The sequence below is a fragment of the Cydia pomonella genome, chromosome 1, assembly GCF_033807575.1.
Source record: "Cydia pomonella isolate Wapato2018A chromosome 1, ilCydPomo1, whole genome shotgun sequence".
Classification (NCBI taxonomy): domain Eukaryota; kingdom Metazoa; phylum Arthropoda; class Insecta; order Lepidoptera; family Tortricidae; genus Cydia; species Cydia pomonella.
Genome location: NC_084703.1, coordinates 10,090,816 through 10,113,582, shown reverse-complemented (window position 1 = coordinate 10,113,582; position 22,767 = coordinate 10,090,816). Strand labels below are relative to the sequence as shown.

The 22,767-nt window shown below is 35.2% G+C and overlaps 1 protein-coding gene across 2 annotated transcripts in view; it reads left to right on the top strand.

Annotated features, from left to right (window-relative positions):
* Positions 1-2,468: 2,468 nt before the first annotated feature.
* The window catches only part of LOC133532035 (glutamate receptor 1-like), a 152,380-nt gene continuing 132,081 nt past the window's right edge, over positions 2,469-22,767 (top strand). For both annotated transcript variants that reach the window (XM_061870640.1, XM_061870558.1), the window contains exon 1: positions 2,469-2,778. In XM_061870640.1, the coding sequence (XP_061726624.1) occupies positions 2,652-2,778 (127 nt within the window). In that variant the 5' untranslated portion in view covers positions 2,469-2,651. The remainder of the gene's footprint in view (positions 2,779-22,767) is intronic.

Genomic DNA, 22,767 nt, shown 5'->3' with positions numbered 1-22,767 from the left:
TCCTACCTAATACGTTAAACATGATACATTCGTTTTCTAAAAAGACACGCAGTATAAATTGTTTCCATCCACCACGCACACTTGCGCACACGACGAGTCAAATCAGGGCTGAGCTGATAATTTGTGATAAAGCGGATATTCTGCAAGCAATGCGTGTTATACAAAAGCATCATTCATAAGAGATTATGGTCCTTTTCACAAAATGTTATAAACACCAATATAACTAGATCCCGAAGTTACAGAAAATATACCAAATCGGGGGTCAGACCTAAACTGGTTTGTAAGCAACAACAGTCGGCAAGGCATTATATCACTATCCGCATGATAAATAAACTTTAAATTTGATACTATTAACTATAACAACTATTCCGCCAAACAGAACAATGAATGAGAGATTTTGATTCTTATTATTTTAATATTAAAATGTTAATTATTTTGTTAATGAATTGTTGATCAACAGCATGATTTGAATCTGTGATAAAGTCGCTGTTTGAAAGGATGTATCCTGGGTCACAACACAAATTGACCAGCAAATTTTAATTCAAAATGTCGTAAATGTTTATTAGTGCATGATTTTATTTAATTTATATCAAAGATTGGTCAGGCAACTAAATCTAAACACGTAGGTAAAGTACCTTGTCCCCTACATAATCAAATATAAATATCAAAATTAACATAACGTATAGGTACCTAAATATAGATTATAGTTAAACCTCTTGTTTAACTTAAACTTAGGTTTGAGCAGTTTGACCTGTTAGGTATGAGCAGGTATGGTAATGGCACCATTCATTAGACATTTAAGAGAACAATTGGATAATTGCTGACACTTCACCGATAATTGAAAAATTTCTACCGCTTTGGGCGTTAAAATTTGAGTTGAATGTCCTTTCACCTTTTATTATTTTCGACATGTTTAATGAAATATGTAGTTAGGTACTTGGTTTCAATATAATGAAATGTGAGACTTAAGAGTTCTAAGGCTCTTGTTGAAGGTAAAATGTTACTAAGTCAGTGTTTAAAAACTGATGATAAATACTTGTTTTATAGGATTTATAGTAAACACGAATTACGAATGTTTACTGAGACTTACCTGATTCATAAATGATTACTGATTACCTTTTATTATTCAGTAGAGATAACTATATTTTCTGATGTGACAATCTTTGCCACTCTCTCATTCTTTTAACATAGAAATGTTGAATCTGTTTAGTAACGTCACATATAATCATGAGCGTAAAAGTAAAATCTTGAGCGTTGCGAGTGTTTCAAGGCACGTGAGTTGAAAACAAACTTTGCTGCTCTGGTAAAACATAAACATTTTTATCACATCAATTATTGTCAAATACTGGTTCTAAAACATAAAAATTTAAATATTTATATCATTCAAAACCATAACATGAAATTCCATTCCATTCCACTGCTTATAGCTGCTATAGGGCTAATAAACACACTGTTTTCAAAGATTAAAGAGAGCTTTTTAATTCAGACTACCCTTTGTCGCAAAATATTAATAATCGTGAAAGTATGTATTTATATATCTGCTTTTTATAAACTATATTATGATACCTACTGACACTTGCAATCTCTTGTATATCAAAGAGCAAGAATGTTCAGTTAAAATGTATGTAGGTACTCACTCAATTGCCTATGTGCTCAGGTGAACCACTAACATTCGCCTGCTGAATACCTTTTTGGTAGAAATAATATAAATATGGGCTTCATGGTTGAAATAAAACATTAAATTGAATTAAATAAACCAAATATTGTAGCTCTTTAGTTGTACGCGCGTAAATAAATTGACTTTTCATATGTTAGAGATAAATATATGTTACTTTTGATGATGATAACAGTGCATGTGAATAAAAATTCCCAGCATGCTCCACCATGTCGTCAAGCTCACCATACTTATTAACCTATCGAATGAGCTAATGGTTTTACGGATACTGGAAAGCGATATGTAAATGTACTACATACCTATACGAGGCCTGGATGTTAGTGAGATGACGATATGAGTTGTGCTGGTGTCCGACTTTATTACCTACATATAACATGAGTATCACATGATTATCCACCTGGTTTCTTGAGCTTAATAGTCGCCTCCAAACCTCCCCTTATAGCGACCCCTTTCCTCACACAAAGTTTACCTTAAGTTCATATTAGCCTCACTGGATCACTGTTCACTCTGAGTACTGATAACGTTGGTCACAATATACTAGAGACACATCATTATTCTAATAACACCATAAGAACGTTCTTGACTTGATCTAAAAGCAAATATCACTGCCGCGTCGATCTGTTCGCACACAACCTCCTTTTTCCTACTGTCGTTCTCATCTACCCTCTCACCTTCCCTCAAAAAATCCCAATAACCTCGAAGCGGTTACTTAAGTTAAACGTGACTACTAGCGCCATCTACTCCATGACGTTGGCAAATATTAGCGGGTTCGCAATACGTTGGCGACACAAGTCGTGCGTATCGTGTAGGAAAGAGAAGAAGGTAGGGCGCTCGCGAACGGCGGCTGGCGAAGGGCGGGCGAGGGCTCCAGTCACTCTTGGAACGCCCGCGAGATAGCTCGCGCCCGCGCGCCCTTCGCCCGCCCCCGCGACTTGCCGCGAGATTCAAACTGCCGCGGCGATGTGATAGCGCCAACATGATGCCCTTCAGAATAATGTTCCGAATGATCCAAATTGTACTTTTGGTGCTAATTATCATGTACTTTAACTCCGTCATGGGCGGACAAGTGAGAGATAAAGATAAAGGTGAAAAAGTACCCATAGGTAAGTCTTGACTTTACTTTTTAAATTTGCGTCTTTATATGTAATGCCCGTGTTACAACAATGCTATAGGCAACATTTGATTACTTTTTCTTAAAATAAATATCATTTCACAAATTTTCGAAGCAATGTTTAAACGTCATTTTTATTTAAAATAACTATTCGTTCTGTTAAGTTTTTTTTTAATTTAGTAAAAAATGACGAGTTAAATGTCATTTATTTTATTTTCGATGATTGCTATAGTGCAAAAAACTTTGATTAGTTTCCTCTGGACTGTTTGATATCCACATTATTTTGAATGAATTAGCACTTATTTAATATTTACTTAGGAATTTGACCGGGATTATTAAGAGAAGCATAACTATCCAAGTTCTGATATAATCCCAAATATGATTAATTAGTATTGAAAATTCAGAAACTTTTTCAAAAGTTACCTGCTATCTGCGCCGTGCACCGAACGCTTATTTATTTACTATACCTACCTGAACAAACTTTACGGGCACTACTTTTTTGTTTTATCGGTTATAAAGGCATCATCTACTGTTATCTAAAAAAGATGTTGTATATAAATTGCACTGCTTTATAGCCTTGGCCTGTTTTATTAATTAAGTTTTCAACCTACCGTACGAGTGATGCATTGACAGTGGTTCAAATCTTATTTTATAAATTAAATAATGTTCAAAGAATATAATTACTTACTTTTGTAATTGTAATTATATTCTTTTAACATTATTTAATTTTAATATTTGAAATATCTATTTATAAATATTAAAAATTAATTTTTACAAGGTTTTATTTAACTTGGCCTGTTAGTGTGGGTTAAATCTTGAAAGATAAATTAAACCCACTTCCCGATTTACGATTGAAATTTTGCATACTTATATAAATCGGATGACAATATAATATTATTATGAACATGGAGCTGATGTAATGATGGAGGGTAGTCATGGGAACTCTGTGATAAAACAACGCAAAATAATTGTGTTTGGGGTTTTTAAAATTGTCTCGATGAGTATTAGTTGCCTGTGGGAAGTACAGTCAGCGATAAAAGCCTTGTACCAGATTTTTTTTTTTTTTTGCAAAAAGAAAATATTTTTTTTTAAATTTGCTAAAATTTGTGTATTTTTTTTCCCTAAAACAACATTGCTTTGCAATTTCGTTAAATATGCACTTCCGCAAAGTAAGGCCTGATATAATACCTAGTTTGTGTTTTATTTCTTGTTATTTTATGTATATTAATCAACAGTTTCTGGTCTATTAAATTGCCTGATCAGTTCGTGTTCAAACTTTGGAAAAGGAAAGTTTATGTATATAATATTCTATAAAATAGTCCATACTGAAACATTAAAATCCTATAAGCATAATTTGGGACACTTTACGTATGGTGTAGGTCAGATGCGCTATTGTACACGATTTTGAGTATGAACAACCTAGCAATCTAGGCAAGTTGGGAGAAAATAGTACGAGTCCAATGGAATTTTCCCTCGAGATACTCAGTTGCAAAAGCGAGGCTTGCCGAGGCCTGTCATAGGCCCGAGTCAGAAAATGCCTGAGTTCACTGAAGTCTATGTGTCTAGGCTTTATTAAAATGATAAAAATGTATTAAATTTATAATGCGTGTCCGTCATACCTAGCTAGGAACTAAAGCAAGGTCCCAACGTTGTCTGTTCTCTTTAATGGTGCAGTCAACTGGTATCAGTTTTCTCTCCTCGCTCTTGTAAAAATGCGATTTGTCAAAAAAGGACAACCAACTATTTAAACATTGAAGTTCTAATGCAATTCGTAGCCTTTTTGATGGTTGATTGGCTGTGTATGTGTGCGTAAAAATATGTATTTGTGTATTTTAGGGATGTAGACTGTTCGATTTTTATCATGTTATATATGTATATCGATAAGCGCTAAACAGTGGCACGGAAGAGAGATTAATTGGGGCTTCGATATTTTCGCTAAAAATAAACATCATAAAAATGTTAATGGATAATGAATATATTATAATATACTATATAACTCAATTATTGCGGAACATTATGTATTGTAATGAAAAATCTGAAGTTTTATACATATTCAATGTTATCTGTTATCTCGTATCGGATGTTTAAAATTATTAGGTTGTATATATACATAATAGTTCAGACTGTTAACAAACTTTCATTTTGCTGTTCGTTCTTTCTGCAAGTAGCCCATTGAAATGTTAGATTTCAAGCATCAGCTGATATTTACAGTCCTATATCGCAAAAGGAAAAAAATTTAACCCATAAGGCTTAAGCACGAACCCCTTCTTCTTGTTATTAATGGTAGGTACTACTTATATTACATATTGAATTTTCAAGTTTTATCGCTCAAAAACTTATTGCGTTACTCTTTTTAGAAGAAATATAGTCTAAACAATAATAAACCATATTTAGTTATGAATTCATATGTATAATTGTCGGTAGGCATTAATTATATTAAATCGATGATGAATTCGGTTTCGCATTTTGACATGCTTTTGACATTTGACCGCACGCATGAGTGGTGTCACCTGGTCAATAAACCGGTAGCCCCCGTTCAATCACAGAAAAAGGTCGACTGCAAAAGTTCGATCTAAACACGAAAAAACTACCGCAAATTCGACGAAACCGAAGTGATGAAATATCACAGACCGCATGCTCGATTCTCTGTTTGAAATAATATTACTATTAGTTGCCAAAGCGTGGCTAGTCATAAGGTCCGAGTCAGAAAATGCCTGATTCCACTGAGGTACACATAGTGCTTATCGCCCCCTGGTTTTAAATGCAATCAGTCAACGCAGGGCAGCTTATGGCGAGAAGTTGGGGAGTAGCGATGCGACGTACCCAAGTGCTCGTGAAGGAGCTCTGTCACCCGAAAAATGGGAGGGTGGAATAGGTTTCTCTGGCTCGGGCTTGCCTTAGCTCCAGAGTGGAATCGAGTTTTTGACGGTAGATGTGAACACAGTGACACCTCTCTATCCTCAGCTTCATGCCGGTGTTACCCTTGAGCCATCCTAGATGTCGCTTTTTGTGGGGACTTATCTTGCGAGGGCGAGTCACCGTCTGCCAAAAATAAAATTACTTACCATACCGTTTTATTAGGGTTCCGTAGTCAACTAGGAACCCTTATAGTTTCGCCATATCCGTCTGTCTGTCTGTCTGTCTGTCTGCCTGTCTGTCTGTCCGAAGCTTTGCTCCGTGGTCGTTAGTGCTAGAAAGCTGAAATTTGGCATGGGTGTATAAATCAATAAAGCCGACAAAGTCGTATAATAAAATCAAAAAATTTAATTTTTTTAGGGTACCTCTTCTACTCGTAAATTGGGGGTGAAAAATTTTTTTTTATTCAACCCTACAGTGTGGGGTATCGTTGGAAAGGTCTTTCAAAACTAATAGGGGTCTTTAACAAACATTTTTTGATAAAGTGAATATGTTCGGAAATAATCGCCCCGAAAGAAAAAAAATATGTGTCCACCCCTCTAACTTTAGAACCATAGGTCCAAAAAATATGAAAAAAATCGTGGAAATAGAGCTTAAGAAATACATTAAATGAAAACTATAGCGGACATGATCAGTTTAGCTGTTTTTGAGTTATCGCAAAAAGTTTCCCCTTCATAGTAAAAATACTTACTTTAATTAGGTACTGATTATGCTAATTTGCCTATTTGTTTAACTCGGGTGAAAGGTACCGTTTCATCCCTTGGGTAACAATTTACTATACTTTAAGCTCCAGTTTAGTTATTTTGACGGAAGAGTAACTACGGAACCCTACTCTGAGCATGGCCGGATATGCTCTTGGCCGATTTTTTAGTTAAGCATTCGGTTTTTATCGTATAGCCCAATATCTAGTCCAACGCTTTCAAAAGCATTTACACCTTAGCGAATGCGGCCTCTGCGTGCATCCCATGATACGTGCAAGTCCAGTATCCACTCGGTGTACCCTTCACATCTTATTAAAGTGTCAAAAAGGCCTCTGCTGGTTTCGGCTCCGCGCACGCGTCCTAAATGTCCGGAGCACCATTGTTCGATGATTGTTGTGTGTGTAAGGTGTAGTTTGTGAAGTTAGGGCTTGTAGAGTTAGAAGCTTGGCTCTACAAGAGATCTTATAACTTTTTAACAAAGCAAGCCTTAAAGATTCGTCTTGGCAACATTTTACATGAAATTTCATTTGATACGATTCTTTATTATGCACCATTAAGTTAAAAATACTCAGAAAATTAAATATAAGTTTAAACTTAAGTAGCAACAGGCGGCGTTGTTGCTTAAAACTAGGGCTACTGAAGATTTCAATCTATTCTACTTCACGTAAGATTCAAATGTTTCTGATAAACCTAGTATCTAGTGTGCCCCAGAAACGCGTGCACCGGGAGTAAACACAATGTATGAAAATAATCATGAAAAATAAGTTTTTCGATATTTACGCGGTAAAAATTGCGTTTAAGTAAATGCTTACATTTTTTTCTCATAACAAGATAAGAAGTATTTAATATGCATATGGGCGTAAAAAACATGTTAATTATTTTTTCGTTTCGTGTTGTGTGAAATGAACAAATATTATTAAACATTTCCATGCATGAAGCCCATTGCATTCTGATCCGTTTGACCTCAGGCAAAAATGGTAGGTAGGTAAATTCAATGTGAGGTGCGTTTTAATGATGAAAACTGGATCATCTCTAATTCAGATCACCTATTGCGCCTAAGGGAATCCTGACTTCGGATAAATACATATGGCTTCGAATATTCAGAGAACATTTCCGATTTGCAGAGCCTTGTTATTCTGGCGTTGATATTGAACACAAATGGAACTCGCAGTGTTCGGATTCGCTATTATCATCATTAGTGTTTCTTGGTAGTTGTTAATGTTTCGTAGGAAAAACTGGTATGTATTAAGAATGACCAGCGGTGCAGAAGCCAGTTGATACTATCATATCACAATAGTTATTTTAAATAATTATCAATATACCTAAGGTACAAAACTGCGTGCATAATTTTCAAGTTTTTTAAACTAAATAGGCAATAAACTAATGAAAATACGTATTACGGTAAGAATTTACATTTTTTACCCGACTATTTTACAACGTAATGTCGAAACCACTACTAAGCCGATTTTAAAAATGAGGTGCTGAATCGATATTTCAGACTACAAACTTTTATAAAGGAGGAGGCCCTTCCTACCCTTAGGTACGAATACAATTATTACTTCACACTTTTAGGTCGCGTCCTACGTTAGAGATCGCCCACGTAGGACACTTCCTTGGGTATCGACGGTTTGTTTCTTCCGCGTTGGCATTGACGATCACAATTTCTCATCTTTAAAAATCAATTGTAAGTGAACAGGGTTATTTAAATGATTTCTTAGCAAAGCTTAATAAAAAACAGCTTTATAAATTCTTAGCAATTGTAAACAAAATATAAAAAAAAAACCTTACGCGATACACTTTACCTTTCGTCATACATTGATTGGATACGGTGACAGCTGTTCCCGTACCCAAGCTACGTGAAAAACACTATAAATCTATAACACTGCGTATAATATTTGCTTTAGCAAATTAAGCCTATACCTATTCATGCTGCTACAATTGTTTTAATAAAAAATCGGCCAAGTGCGAGTTGGACTCGCACAGGAAGGGTTCCGTACCATTATCTATAAAAACGAACTACCATCCAAGTACTGACCCCGCCCGACGTCGCTTAACTTCGGTGATTGGATGAGAACCTCGAGATTGGAAAGAAATATTTATTTTATTCTGTTTTTAGTATTTGTTGTTATAGCGGCAACAGAAATACATAATCTGTAGAAATTTCAACTGGCTAACTATCACAGTTCATGAGATACAGCCTGGTGACAGACGGACGGACGGACGGACAGCGGAGTCTCAGTAATAGGGACCCGTTTGACCCTTTGGGTACGGAACCCTAAAAAAGCAAACTAATTGTGCTCTTACACTGGCAGGTATATATGTACTACATTGTGTGGCAGGGACAACATAATAATATATAGTATCATGTCCCTGTAATACGATGTTACAGAACAGCCAGTGTGGGGGCACCATTAGGAGAATCGGAGAAAAGGTACGTCATAAATTTGATTTTAGTACTCATGACAGTCAGGTACATAGATACATATGGTGAAACAATAATTCGTTGTTTCAGGAAATGATTCTGAATTATAAACTATTATAGTAAAGATAATTTGTGCTTCGGAGCTTAGAAGAAAGAATGAAACGTTAGTAAGATTCGTGACTGCGACATGAGCACACGATAAATGAGTGGAGAGGAAATTAATGACCCGGAAAAAGTTTACGTGCCTTCGTTTGTTTCGCGTACATCTTCTAATTCTGTCCTTTGCAGAACAGTGCCGCCTCTCAATCCACTCCAATGTACTTGATAAGATATTTTCTGGTCACGGCGTAAGAAAATGGTTTGTGACAGTTTAATGTTATGGTAATGAAAATGATGTTTCAATTGATTATAATAAAAAATCGGATAAGTGCGAGTCGGACTCACCTACCGAGGGATCCGAACAAAATTAACTTATTTCTTACAAATTTATAGTTTTCCGATGTTTCGCTGTGCTTGTAGTGTAAGACTATATTTATAGTTCTAGGTCAACGGAAAGTTTCCTATAAATTTTGATATACGAAATATACCATTTTTGCGGTATAAACTGCCGTGCCTTTTTTTACGTTAACTTAGAAATTAGATTTTTTCACAGTTTCACGTGACTGTAGACCTGAGTATTGGTTTTAATTTCAACTCGATACCGCGCGGTCCCGAGAAAAAGGGTACAGACGGACAGTCGGACGGACGGACTACAAAGTGATCCTATAAGGGTTCTGTTTTTCCTTTTGCGGTACGGAACACTAAAAACTAGTGGATCTGTGAGCTGTAGATCTCGCGAACTAACATAGCTCCATCATTTTGAAATGATCAATAACTGTACCGACGAAATATTCCATACAACTAAATAACTTGCTCACAAAATTATCTTCGTGAAGTTTTTGGTTAAGTAATGGTCAACCTATAAAAGAGATAATAATGCTTAAAAGTAAAAAAATACAGTAACCCAGTTATGGTACTTCTGCTTATTTTCAAACCACTGGTTTCAAAAAATAAAGACAGCGTTTCTGTGCGGGTGTGTGAAAAGCAAAAAACTTTATGTAATCAAATATCAGATGACAATCTTGCTCGAATGAATTTCAACCATTCGTTACAACGATATTATCTATTTAATACGTTTAAATGTGTCTAAGCATACAGCTATAAAGTTTTTCTGATTGCCGGTGACCTCACATTCATTTACCATGTGGCCGCCGTCGAACAATATTTCAGGTCCGTACTTCAATGCGTCAAATAATTCTGAATTGCGGCCTACCCTATGTTTGTCAAATATTGAAAATTGATGAATTTCAACCACTTTTGGGTGGCATGTAAGGGTCGCGGTGTAATTAATATAAAGCCACTCTAACATTGTAGGTACAAGATAATTCAAATGCATATGGTCAATTGGTCACACACTTCGGGTGACCGATGCATCGAAATGTTTAAAGCATGCAAAGCACGTAATCTAGAAGACTTTTGCTTGTTTAAGAAGACAAACTGGTTTTTGCGGAACCGTAGTACATTATAATGTACCTAATTGAAAAAAACGAATGTAGTTTTCAAGTTGAATGTTGTACATACTCGTACAATTGGTAAGTAAGTGCTATAAGTGCTATAAAGACATTTTATCATATCTTATCGAACACATACATTTCTAATTAAAAGCTTAACATAATAGACTGATATATTTGTAGTGGGATTGATATTGAAAACAATTATTAACGTATATCGAAAACCGCAAACAATTTTGTGTGCAGCCGATGCACTTAGCTGCATACATGCTTAACCCCCATCGTGCGCCGCAGCTGAAAGGAATTGGTCATTGTTTGGACGGACACATACCAGAGATAGAAATCGATTATTGACATAACTGCTTAATAAATTAATATTTATTCGGGCGAATTTGCACCTACAAATGGACTGCACCGACGACATGGAAGCAGAAATGATTGAAATATATGATGAGAGTGAGAGTGATTAAAAATAAATAAAATTTAATGATTTATTCGTTTTTTTCTTTAAAGTCCCGAAAAAAAAACAAAAAAAACGAAAATTTCATCAGCTTCTCGGAAAAGATATTAGAGTTTTTCCGGTTTTTGTAACGTTTCTCCGTCTGTCTGTCACATTGACAAATATCTCTAGAAGTAAAGAGAGGGCACAATTTCTAAGTCTGCGTCAAGTGGGGTATAATTTGAAAGAACTGAAACTGAATATATATTTTAAGTGGAAAAATTTTTTTTGAAAGAAAATTTGAAAAAAAAAACCATCCAAAGAGAACGAAGGGGATCTCTGAAGTTTCCTAAACTAAATATAACAGGAAAAATATAGTCAGACTCTGATAACTATTCTTTAAATTATAATAAAACATTTTCAAATATTATTTTCCTCTCCTTTGTGGCTTTTGATTGTACTTGAAATTACAATAAAAACACTTTCTTTTAAATAAAACAAAAGTTATTAAAATTGGGTCACATAATATCTAAAAAATATTAGAACAAACCAAACACACAGGTCGCGCAAATTAGTTAGCCAATTAACCGAAAGATGCCGCTGTTACCAATTATGCTTAGTATACTTATGGTGTTTATTGTTTGTTGAGATAATTGAAAGTTTGTACGGAACCCTCGGTGTGCAAGTTCGGACTCGCACTTGGCCGTTTTTTTAGTAGAAGGTAGCTAACTTTTGGGACTTAAATAAGCTTACAGTTTATTTAGCTAAATGCAGCCAAGCCCTAGATCCGTCCGTAGCTGCCCGTGATAACTTTTTACTAACCGCTGCAGTTAAACGGCAGGCCTGATAGTTTGGGCTGTGTTTCATATTCAGTCGTTTGACTGTCATTTTGATTGGTTAAATGGTGAATGCTATATGCTGCTAGTCCTATGCTGAGTATTGACTGTAACAGTTATTCTATTTACGTGTGTGTCCTAAGATCCTCGAGCTTCAGAGTGTATACGAGCGCCGAGGTTATACATGTGGTAGAACGTGAGCGCCTTGAAATCCTATATATGGATAGGATTGCATACGATACGTATCATTTAAACTCTGACTTCGCGTTCATACACAGCTTGCAGCTATAGTGTGAGGTGTTGCAGGTGTCCATAGGCTACGATAGTTGCTTACTACCAGGCGGACCGATGAAACCTTGTTTGCCGCGGACGTCGTATATAAAAAATATAATGTTTTGGTTCATTAGCCGACGTTAGATTGCAAAGAGAGAATATCTTAGTTTCATATTTGGTATTAAAGGTTCTCAGATTTTGGAATTGAAGACCAAAAACTAATCTTAATTTTATTTCTTTTAAACACATAAGTACAAGAGTAAACTTGAGTGAGTTTTTTTTTTGCCAATAATTAAAAATCTGAGTATAGTATAATATTAATGAAATTTATAACCGTCGTTTAAGAAAATAAAACTATAAATATACTAAAAAACTGTATATTTTAAAACTAGATTAAAGCAACTATAGGAACGAGTAACGAATATCGTATGCAATATCAAAAGAGCAGTTAAAGGAGCGAAGCCGAGCCATGTCATAAGCAGACCTTTCAACGTGAGTCGACACTCGAATAATTGGTTATAAACACGTTTACTGCATACAGCAAAAGATAATTTACTGCGAAACGAGCGAGACACGGTGCGGCGTTCAGCAGTATAGGAATCTACACTGCACACACTTCAAAGTTAAATACGAGTAGATGCAGCCACTACAAAACACATACAAGCATGTAAGTTAAACTGATGATTCCTTTCTATAAAAGTAAAATACTACGCGGCAAGCTACATTTGTATCGTACGTAACTTTTATTGCCCCGGGTTAATCTTTATTGCGCGAGTAGTAACAAAAGGGTCAAGCTAGTCAAGATACGTACATAAGTTGATAGTACCTGGGCGACCGAGCTTTGCTCGGTTATAACTATTTATTGTAATATGGTAGTGAATAGGTGATAAGCTTAACTAATTTTTTTTACTAAATTAAACTTGTCTAAAACAATAAAAATTATATATAAACTTGAACATATAAAAAAAAAAAAGTTAGTCACCGGGCGAGATTCGAACCCGTAACACTCGTTTAGCAATTCGCGTCTTAACCCGCTGGACCAGACGGACAGTGGCCGGCAACACGAAATTAGCGACCATATTCTGCGGCGAAAGAAAAACGCATGAAAACTCGAAAACACGCGTTTTCCCTAACATAAGACTAATCTAGATCGATTGTTTACCCCCAAAAACCTCCATATACCAAATTTCAGCAAAATCGTTAGAGCCGTTTCCGAGATCCCGGAAATATATATATACAAGAATTGCTCGTTTAAAGGTATAAGATAATGTAGATGTAGGCATTATTCGAATACATTTTTATACATTATAAACAAAATATCGCGATTTTTTATTCACAAATGATTTATTCGTTGGTGACATATTCGAGAATTATTTATCCGCGATGGATGATTTATTTGTTACTTCATTCGAATAAATTTACGAAAAATATTTGAGGTTATTAGGTTATTCCATGCAAATAAATAATATTTTAATGATACTTGATTTTACTGTATATTTGTTCTGACACATTAAAGATTGATAAGAGTTAAAGGATACGCATAGGTGGTATAATAAGCAAACGATTAGCGTAAACAACGAATTACTCACACACAAAGTCAATAACTTTCTAGCTGGGCCTTAAAAAGATATATATAAAAGAGTGAAATAAGGGATTTTTCTTATCAGTTGGTTGCGTCAGAGGGATTCTCACAACGCATAATTTATATTTATCAGTAACTATTAAGGTGCAGTGCATTGCATATCAAAGCCAGTTATTAAGGTATTCCCATAAACAATTATTTATTTATTTAATCTTTATTGCACAAAAGAAAACCTTATAGTACAAAAGGCGGACTTAATTATTATTATTATTCGTGGCAAATCAGCCGATACTAAATTATTCGCGAATGGATTATTCTACGAATATTTTATTCATATAAGAATAATCATTCGATATTTTTATTCGTCTGTTGCGAATAAATTTGTTATTCTTATTTGTCATTCGAAAAAAAACCATTTCTGGATGTATATACTGTCCTATAGTATGCTTTTAACCCTTAATGCAAACTGTAGGATGAAGCCTACATTCAATCAATGAAATCAATTTGTTTCGGTTAAATTATTTCGGTGCAATACTAATCGAATTTCCAATATTTATTCAAATCAGTTTTGTTACCAAAATGATTATTATATTCGCAGTCGACATCTAGCATCAAGTAGCGGAATTCTCAGTACTGCTACTCGACGATAGATATCGCGGCAAACAAAAAATCTAACGCTCAACGATTTTCAGCTAATATTTTAACAGTCGACTGCATATATAATTTTTTTTTTATGGTTGGTATGGTAAAGCGATCGCAGCGCATAAGGTGGTGAAAATTGGAACTAACCAACGATAGCGTCTTTAACATTTCATACAAGTTACATGGCTCGAAATGGAACTTTTATTTATGATTACTCCTGAAATAATAATTTAAACTGTATGGTGCATGAAATGGTGTGATCCATATGAAATGCTTAATATAACTAACGTATTTAATTTAGTAATTATTAATACTGTATCCGTGTAAATAGACTTGCTTTTGCAAATGCCATATGCTACGTATATGTTATCTTTTTTTAAAGTTAAAAATGAATATAGTAAGTTATCCTTAAAGGATAGACGTTCAACATTGCGGACTTTTTGTAAACCCATGAAAGAGAGAACTCCACCATACACTGTGTTGTTATAGCTTTAACGAATTAAGCAGCGTTTCTGATTAAAGCTCCTAGCCGGCGAGATTTTTTCCGACATCATCGTCATATTTCAACTAATTTACACAAAACCTTAATAAGTTATATACCGAAACCTTCCTCAAGAATCACTCTATTGCTATATGAAAATCGAATCAGAAGTTTTTAGTTTTGGAGTTGTTTTATAAGATGTAGTGATACTATACTCAGATTTAAGACGTTTTCCCCTAGAGTTGCGGATGCTAGGTTGCGTGACAGTCGAGCACATAGAATAGGGTATATTAACACTTCGTCGAATATACACTGCTATAATTATTACATACTCTAAAACATACTAGTGATATTATATAATTATTTGTAGGTCTCAATAGAAATACAAGGCTCCCAGAAAAGTGGGTTAGGTCAGGTTAAAACTGTGACCCTACCCCACACAAACGAATATTCAGAAAAAGTCGGTTAGGTTAGGTTAGAACTGCGACATCGTATAAAAATAATGTTTTTGATTCTATAAAGTATTGCGTTATATTAAAATATAATATAACAAAAGCCATTATACAATATGTCTTTATACCAGTTCAAAATCTATACAATAATAGGCACTATATCAACAATAGATTAAGGTGGTTCGACTAGGTTACCCAAAGCTTAAACCTCACTAGATGGCGCCACAATTGCAAATTTTGAGTTTTAATTTTTTTGTGGAGTAGTCTTGGTATTTCTAAACTGTAAATTATGTTTAGCGCACTCTGTAAATAAATATTGAACTATTACAACAAACATTGAACACTTCATTGTACAAAAACTACCCCTTAATGTCGACAGAATGTTTCTTGACTCTATTTCTAAGTATCACTCACACATTCAAGCAGTCTTACTGGGATCCTTGTAGTAGACAATTTGGCACAGCGTGAATAGGCTTCAATAGCGTTACGGTATGTACGTGGAAATACATGCAAGAGGATGTGGGTTCGAGACACGTTAAATTTTTTTTTGTTATCAGTATTATCAAGTACCTATTATTAATAAATTATTTTATGAGAAATATGAGCGTTTTCCATAAAAATATTAAAAATCTGATTCTCACACATCATGATATTTTTGGGTTCTTCCAACTCAGAATCACTAGCATAATCAATCCTCGTGCTAAAAAAACCCGAAAATTTGTATAGTTTTAGTTTTACATTGAAATTTCTTTCACACTAAAATGTGACGTAATGGTATGGATATTTTAGGATATCTTTTTTTACTGCTAGGGTGGAGAAGATTCTAAGTAGAATGAACCTAAGAAAGTCCAAATTTGTAAGTCAGATTTTCCGGTATTTTTTTCAAAAAAAACGCTGTTTTGTTCTAAAATTAAAGCAAACCCTTACTGCCCAGCCTTTAAAAAAGTAGGTACTATTTTACAGTACAATTAAAACATTTTTTTTACGATACATTTAATTAAATTACAGTGAGTTACAAAATTGCATGGCCTTCTATTTATAACCATTATAAAAAGAAATGAGATATTTACCATGTTTGTTTATATTATTGATTTCCCGATATTTTGACACAACTAGAAGTTTCACACAATGCCTAGAGATAGAAAATTATTTATTTATTTTATTTATTGTCAATTTCATTCAACGGATCACATCATATCCAATTTATGTGTTTATGTATTGCATTGTTTTCTACCTAGTTGGTTATTAAATTCTGTTACTGCAATAATCTTTATCTACATAAAATATACCAACGAAAGTTTAATAAAGTTTATATTAAAATGAAGTACACAAAATCCTCCTCTGGCTTTGACACAGGCCCTCAAACGACGAGGCCAGTCATCAATAGCGGCACGCACGATTGTCATGTCTAATTCCGTCACTGTCTTAACTATGGCCCGCTTGAGGGAGTTAAGATTTGTGTGGGGTTTAGCACAGGCTTTCTCCTCAATAACCTGCTATATGGCATAATCCAGGGGGTTAAGGTCCGGACTGGAGGACGGCCAGTCTTCGTGGGCAATAAAGTCAATTTTGTTCCTTCGAAACCAGGCTTGAGTTGTTTTTGCCTTATGTGCAGGAGCTGAGTCCTGTTCAAAGATCCATGGCTGGTTTTGAAATAGGGTGTGGCTTAAGGGCTTCACTATTGGTTCGAGAACGGTTTCCAGTTTCCGGTTTTCACACCTTTTTCACAGAAATGAATCTGTGTTAGCCCTGAGTATGACACACCCAAAATCATGTTTGGCGGGTGCCCACATTTGTGCAACGCAATAGGGTTGTTTACATCTACAAATCTTAGGGCATAATTGTATCCCAAAAAATTCTTTTGGATTATAAAAACATGTTAAACTACTTTCAGGGGACCTGTAATGACCATATTTTTGTAAAAATTGAATTTAAAATATCTTTTGGCACACGTCACGTGACCAAACTCGAAACGTCATTGAAGATTCTGATGACGTCACACAACTCTCGGATTGACACTGTTGACCGTTAGGCGATTAACAACAAATGACAAATATCAGTTGACAGTTTGTATCTTCTACGTGTGTATGTTGTCAAACCATAAACTGTGACGTCACACAATTTTCAAAGAGCGTTTTGGGCGCGAAAGCATCTGTCAAATTATATTTTGTTAATTTAACATATTCAAAGCCGTTTTTAGTATAAAAGCTGAATTTTAAGGCAACTTTTAGTTAATATAGAAAGTAATACAAGCGTTTCAAAAAATTGGAATACGATTCTCTTTTAGGCCCCAATTCATTATAGATACGACGAGATAAGGTATATAATTATAGCTCACAAATCCACCACATTGTAATTTTTTATTTTTTCGGTAGCATTTGTTTTAACGGAAATAAAGAGGTTGCAAATCGAGTAACAGAACTTCAGAACAGATATCATTTGATATTTACCAGTCGCTTTTCGGTGAAGGAAAACATCGTGAGGAAACTGGACTAATTCCAACAAGGCTTAGTTTTACCCTCTGGGTTGGAAGGTCAGATGGCAGTGGCTTTCGTAAAAACTAGTGCCTACGCCAAATCTTGGGATTAGTTGTCAAAGCGGACCCCAAGCTCCATTGAGCCGTGGCAATATGCTGGGACAACGCTAGGAAGAAAGAAAGAAATCGAGTAACAGAACTTAGTAACCAACTAGGTATAATAGTTATGATGTAAATGTCCATATCATGTTGGAGTCATATATGTATTAGCCAACTAATTATTCAAGATCAATACACTTAGCTCCCTTAGGTATTCGCCTAAATACAATCTCGGGCAAAATTGAGTTTTATAAAAGTGAACTAGTTTCTAGGTCATATTTTCTATGAATTGGTCATTTTTGTAGACTCCAATTACACTGACACTTTTCCTGGTTTTTCGCGGACCAGAATATCGATGATTTTTGTAACTTGATTTAGACGTTGCTATCATTTTCAATCCAAAAACACATCAAATCACAATTCAGAACATGCGGCAGCGTTGTTTTCTATCAAGTACCTCAAGCACCAGGGCGGCTACCGGGAAAATCGAAATTCGTCAATTTCGGGCATTTTTCTCTGTCACTCTAATTACGTCTTAGTGAGAGTAAAAGAGAAAGATCCCCGCAATTTGCGAATTTAGGTTTTCGCGGTAGGCCCCCAGATCCTGTCAAGTTTCAGCAGTGTTGCCAGGTGAGCGGAAGAGAATTATCGTACTTGAGTGTCAATATTATTGTACCGTTGAAAAAAATATCGTACGCCAATCAAAAAGGCAGCCCCTAAAAATGTCTAGCAAAATAAGCTTAAATTTCCAATTAATAATAAAAAAAAATAAACTTTAAACTTACACCAAGGAGCCGAACACCCAAAAGATACTAATTTTAGCCTATTTCTGAGAGAAAGTGTCATATTTTGCTTCAAATTATTAGACTTTTAAGGTGGCATCATCCAAGGGCTGAAATTATAGTACTTTAGTGTACGATAATGCTCTTTGGAACATTACGTCATACCGGGCCCAAATTATCGTACATGTACAACAATTATCGTACGCCTGGTCACACTGAGTGTCAGTGTCGACAGAGTCAGCTATAAACGCGTCAAACATCGCAACGTCGCGCCGATGGCCGTCCGAGGCATGAAGTGGCAACGCCGCAATGTATTTGTACACGACATTTGTCACACACACATGAGTAAAATTTATAAAAATATAACGTTGATTATTGCATGATTTCTGTATGAAACAAAGTTTTTCTATTAATTTAGCGCAAATGAATATTCGAAAGTAGATAGATGCGCAACTATTTATGTAATAATATTGTGTAATTAATAAATAAATAGCGATTGTTTTTTGTATGAAAATCGAACCACCTTAATTTATAATATTTTTGAATATGTATAGTCTGTTTTTGGGAAGTAATCCCTCGGTCTGCCGCGTCATTCGTAGCAGTACCTTAAGAACTAAAACTAATAAAGTAAAATCTATTTAAAGCAAAAAAAAAGAAACTTCAGTGATATCAACACTAATGCAATATAATAAATATATATGAATATGACAGAATAATATATAAAAAAGCAGGTCGCCCTCTACATCCCTAACCGTTATGTTCCAAATGAGTATTTAACCTAATTCTCAATTATCATAACAGTTACTTTCCATAGTGTAATGGAAGCCCTACTATTTATTTGTCCTAAGCATTGCTTCCATAATATTCAAAAACCCTAATTACCTTTACCATAACATTAGTTTTTATAAAAACTTTTGTTCTAAACTATTTTACCATAACTGTTTTGTTCTAATATTTATAGCCCTAATGTTCAATAGCCATAATGATTATTTGTCATTTATTAATTGTCCTAAAATATATATATTAGACCTAAACATTTTTGCCATAACAACTAACTAATCTAGGGTGAGGAACCTGGGGTTGATTCTTGACAGCGGCCTGACGTGGAAAACGCAGGTGTCGGACGTATGTCGCCGGGTCACTAACACACTTAGAGCCCTATACCGGCTTAAGCACTTCCTTCCGATTGGCACTAAGGTTCTCCTTGTTCAGGCTCTTGTATTACCTATTGTAAATTATGCTGATGTATGTTACACGAATATCACACAAGTTTCTCTGAACAAACTAGATCGGCTTCTTAATAATAGCATCACATTTATTTTTGGTCTTCGTAAATATGTCCACATATCTGCATATTGCCGTCGGCTTAACTGGCTCCCTGTTCGTGAACGTAGATCGTTGCGAATTTTGTTCACACTATACTCTGTTTTATTCGATCCAACAGGACCCGACTATCTCAGATCCAAATTTAATTTTATAACTGCCCGAATAGGTTGCACCCTTCGCGAGTCCCGTAGTCAAGCCTACTGTTCCTTGTCATAGTTCTGGTTTTGTCTCTAACTCCTTTACCGTTCAGGCGATCCGGCTGTGGAATGATCTCCCACTCAACATCAGACAGGCTCAAACCAAGCTCTCGTTTAAGCGCATGTTACGCAAGCACTTTTTCGACAAGGTCTCTGATTAATTGTCCGTCGTAGCCATAGTATTTTTTGCACGGGGTACATAAATTAATATGTATGTATGTATATTTAAGTATAGTATATTTATATATGTTTATTACCGTTAGTATATATTATTCATAGCTATTTTGCTTGTTTTAAGTTACTTATTCTGTTTTTTTTTTGTTTAATGCCTGCACTGCACGTACTACTGTTTCTGATTAGCCTGATGGTTGACTGGTAGACAATGCCTTTAGGCATTAAGTTCGCCATTTGTACTATATTTGTTATAGTGTGCAATAAAGTTTAAATAAATAAAATAAATAAATAATCTAATGTTGTGTGCCAAATTGTTACCTGCCCTAATGCAACGCTATTGTACAATCAAGTGTAATATCTTAATTCGCCGACATAATAGCTATGGGACATATTTTTAGCAACATGTGTGCACCCATATTTCTACACTTGTACTGTACATAAGAATAAATAATCAAGATGCCTAATGGTATTAGAAATTTGACAAATTAAGACAAATTTCGACAACAGACCTAACGAGTATTTTGGGCGTTAGTAGCCATTTATAGCGATTTAGGTTAAGGATGGTAAAAAAAACCCGAGCTTCAATAAATCATAATCATATTAAAGATTAACAAGAGAAATCTTCTATAAAATAGGCAATTTTGATCTTCACTTAAAAGTACTTGCAATTTATTCAGTGGCAATCAATATTATACAACCTTATTAAACAACCGTAAGGTCAACCGTGATCAATGCAAGTATTGCGTATAGCTAAGTTCCGTAACAATGTGAATTACCAAAACGGCTAGTATGACTTGCGGTCTTGCACGCGACTCCAAATTTGAAGTCGCGCTTGACGTATAGAGTCGCGCGCGAGAACTAAAGTCACGTTTACACCATAGGTACGTATTCGAGAAATAACTAAAAGACGCAACTACCCTATAGTTACTTTTATCCTGGTTGACCTTATTTAATTTGAACAGAATAATACCAAAGATGTTTCAATAGTATAAGAGGTTTAAATTCTAAGAATAAGCTGACACATTAATGAAATATAAGGGGCACATAAAGGGGTATTCTTTTTTTTATGACCTTGACGAGCTGACACTGATTGAGTAAGAACTGCAACCCCTGAGTTGTTGCCAGAAGGTTAGGTTAGAACAGCGAATCCTACGAAAACGACTTGTTGCCAGAAAAGTAGGTAAGGGTTAGGACTTATTGGGGTAATTAAAATTAGGAAAACGAATTGTTAATGTTAGATTCAAACTGGGAAGGATAATCAAATAAAAAAAAGAGGATAAAAAAATCCTTAGGATAAATTATCCTAGGGATTACAATATTAGGACGAACAATATTAGTCCAATCCAGTTTAGGTGCAATAGGACATATAAGACATTAGGACACATAAGTTATATGATAAATATCTATTACGGAACACATAGTACAAATATTCAATATGTCAATTCAAATTAGGAAATACCCTATTAGGGCAAAACATTTAAGAGTCCTTATTCCTACAGACGAGCGTATTTTGTAAAATGCTTCCTTTTTCATTCAAGATTACGACGTAACTATTAGTATTTATTCAAAAACTGATAACGTACTTAAATAATCGTTTCCTAAACTAGGGGCTCCAACAGTTCAAATTTTCATTTTCTCTTTTAAACCTCTTTTTTAATGAGGTTTTTTGGGAGTCTTTTCCAAATTTTGCAGTGAGATGTGGCGTTTCGGTTCTCAATTTTGCTATAAACAAGAATCATTTGGTACATGAATGACTACAATTTGATTCAACATATCTCGTACGAGGGGCTGGTTTGATTAACAATCGAAGATTCATTTGAAAAAACTGATAAAATACCTTCCGAGTTTTCTTCATTTTTTTGGCGAAAACAGGGTTTTATTATATTTTATTTCCGCAAATTGTACGCATATTTTGCTTTAAAAATAATATTATAGCAAACTGTAACTTTATGTTAACCTATAAAAAAAAAATCGTAACTATGGGACCTACATTGCCGTAAATTTATATTTTTTTAAAACACGTATAAATCACGCAGCAGCGACGCCCCGCTCTCAGTCCGCGCGGAGCGCGCTTAGAGGACGGACCTGTGCTCGATTGTCGGGCATTCGTTGCGATCGTAATCAGCTACGGAATTCCGAGAAGTGCTATATACTGCGATTAGAAAATCTTAATAAAAGTTCATTTTTTAGACTCGCTTATTGATGGATTTTCAGTGTTACTTTTTTTTTAATACTAAGTCGGTGGCAAACAAGCATACGGCCCGCATATGTACGCCTGCAACTCCAGAGGAGATACATGCGCGTTGCCGACCCTAACCCCCTCCCACCCCTCGTTGAGCTCTGGCAACCTTACTCACCGGCAGGAACACAACACTATGAGTAAGGTCTAGTGTTATTTGGCTGCGATTTTCTGAAAAACGCATTTTCACTTGAAATTACGTTAGGGTTTGCATTATTATTTTTGACCCGGATGAAGTCCAAGTTCTTATGATGGAGTCAGGAGTTGGTCACCAGAACTCCTAATCTACTAATTATAATCCCATCGTGTTTGGGCTCAAAAGATTTGCCCTGACGAACACCATCGATCTAGATGAGGTCCAGGGTCTCATGATGGAGTCAGGAGTTGGTCACTA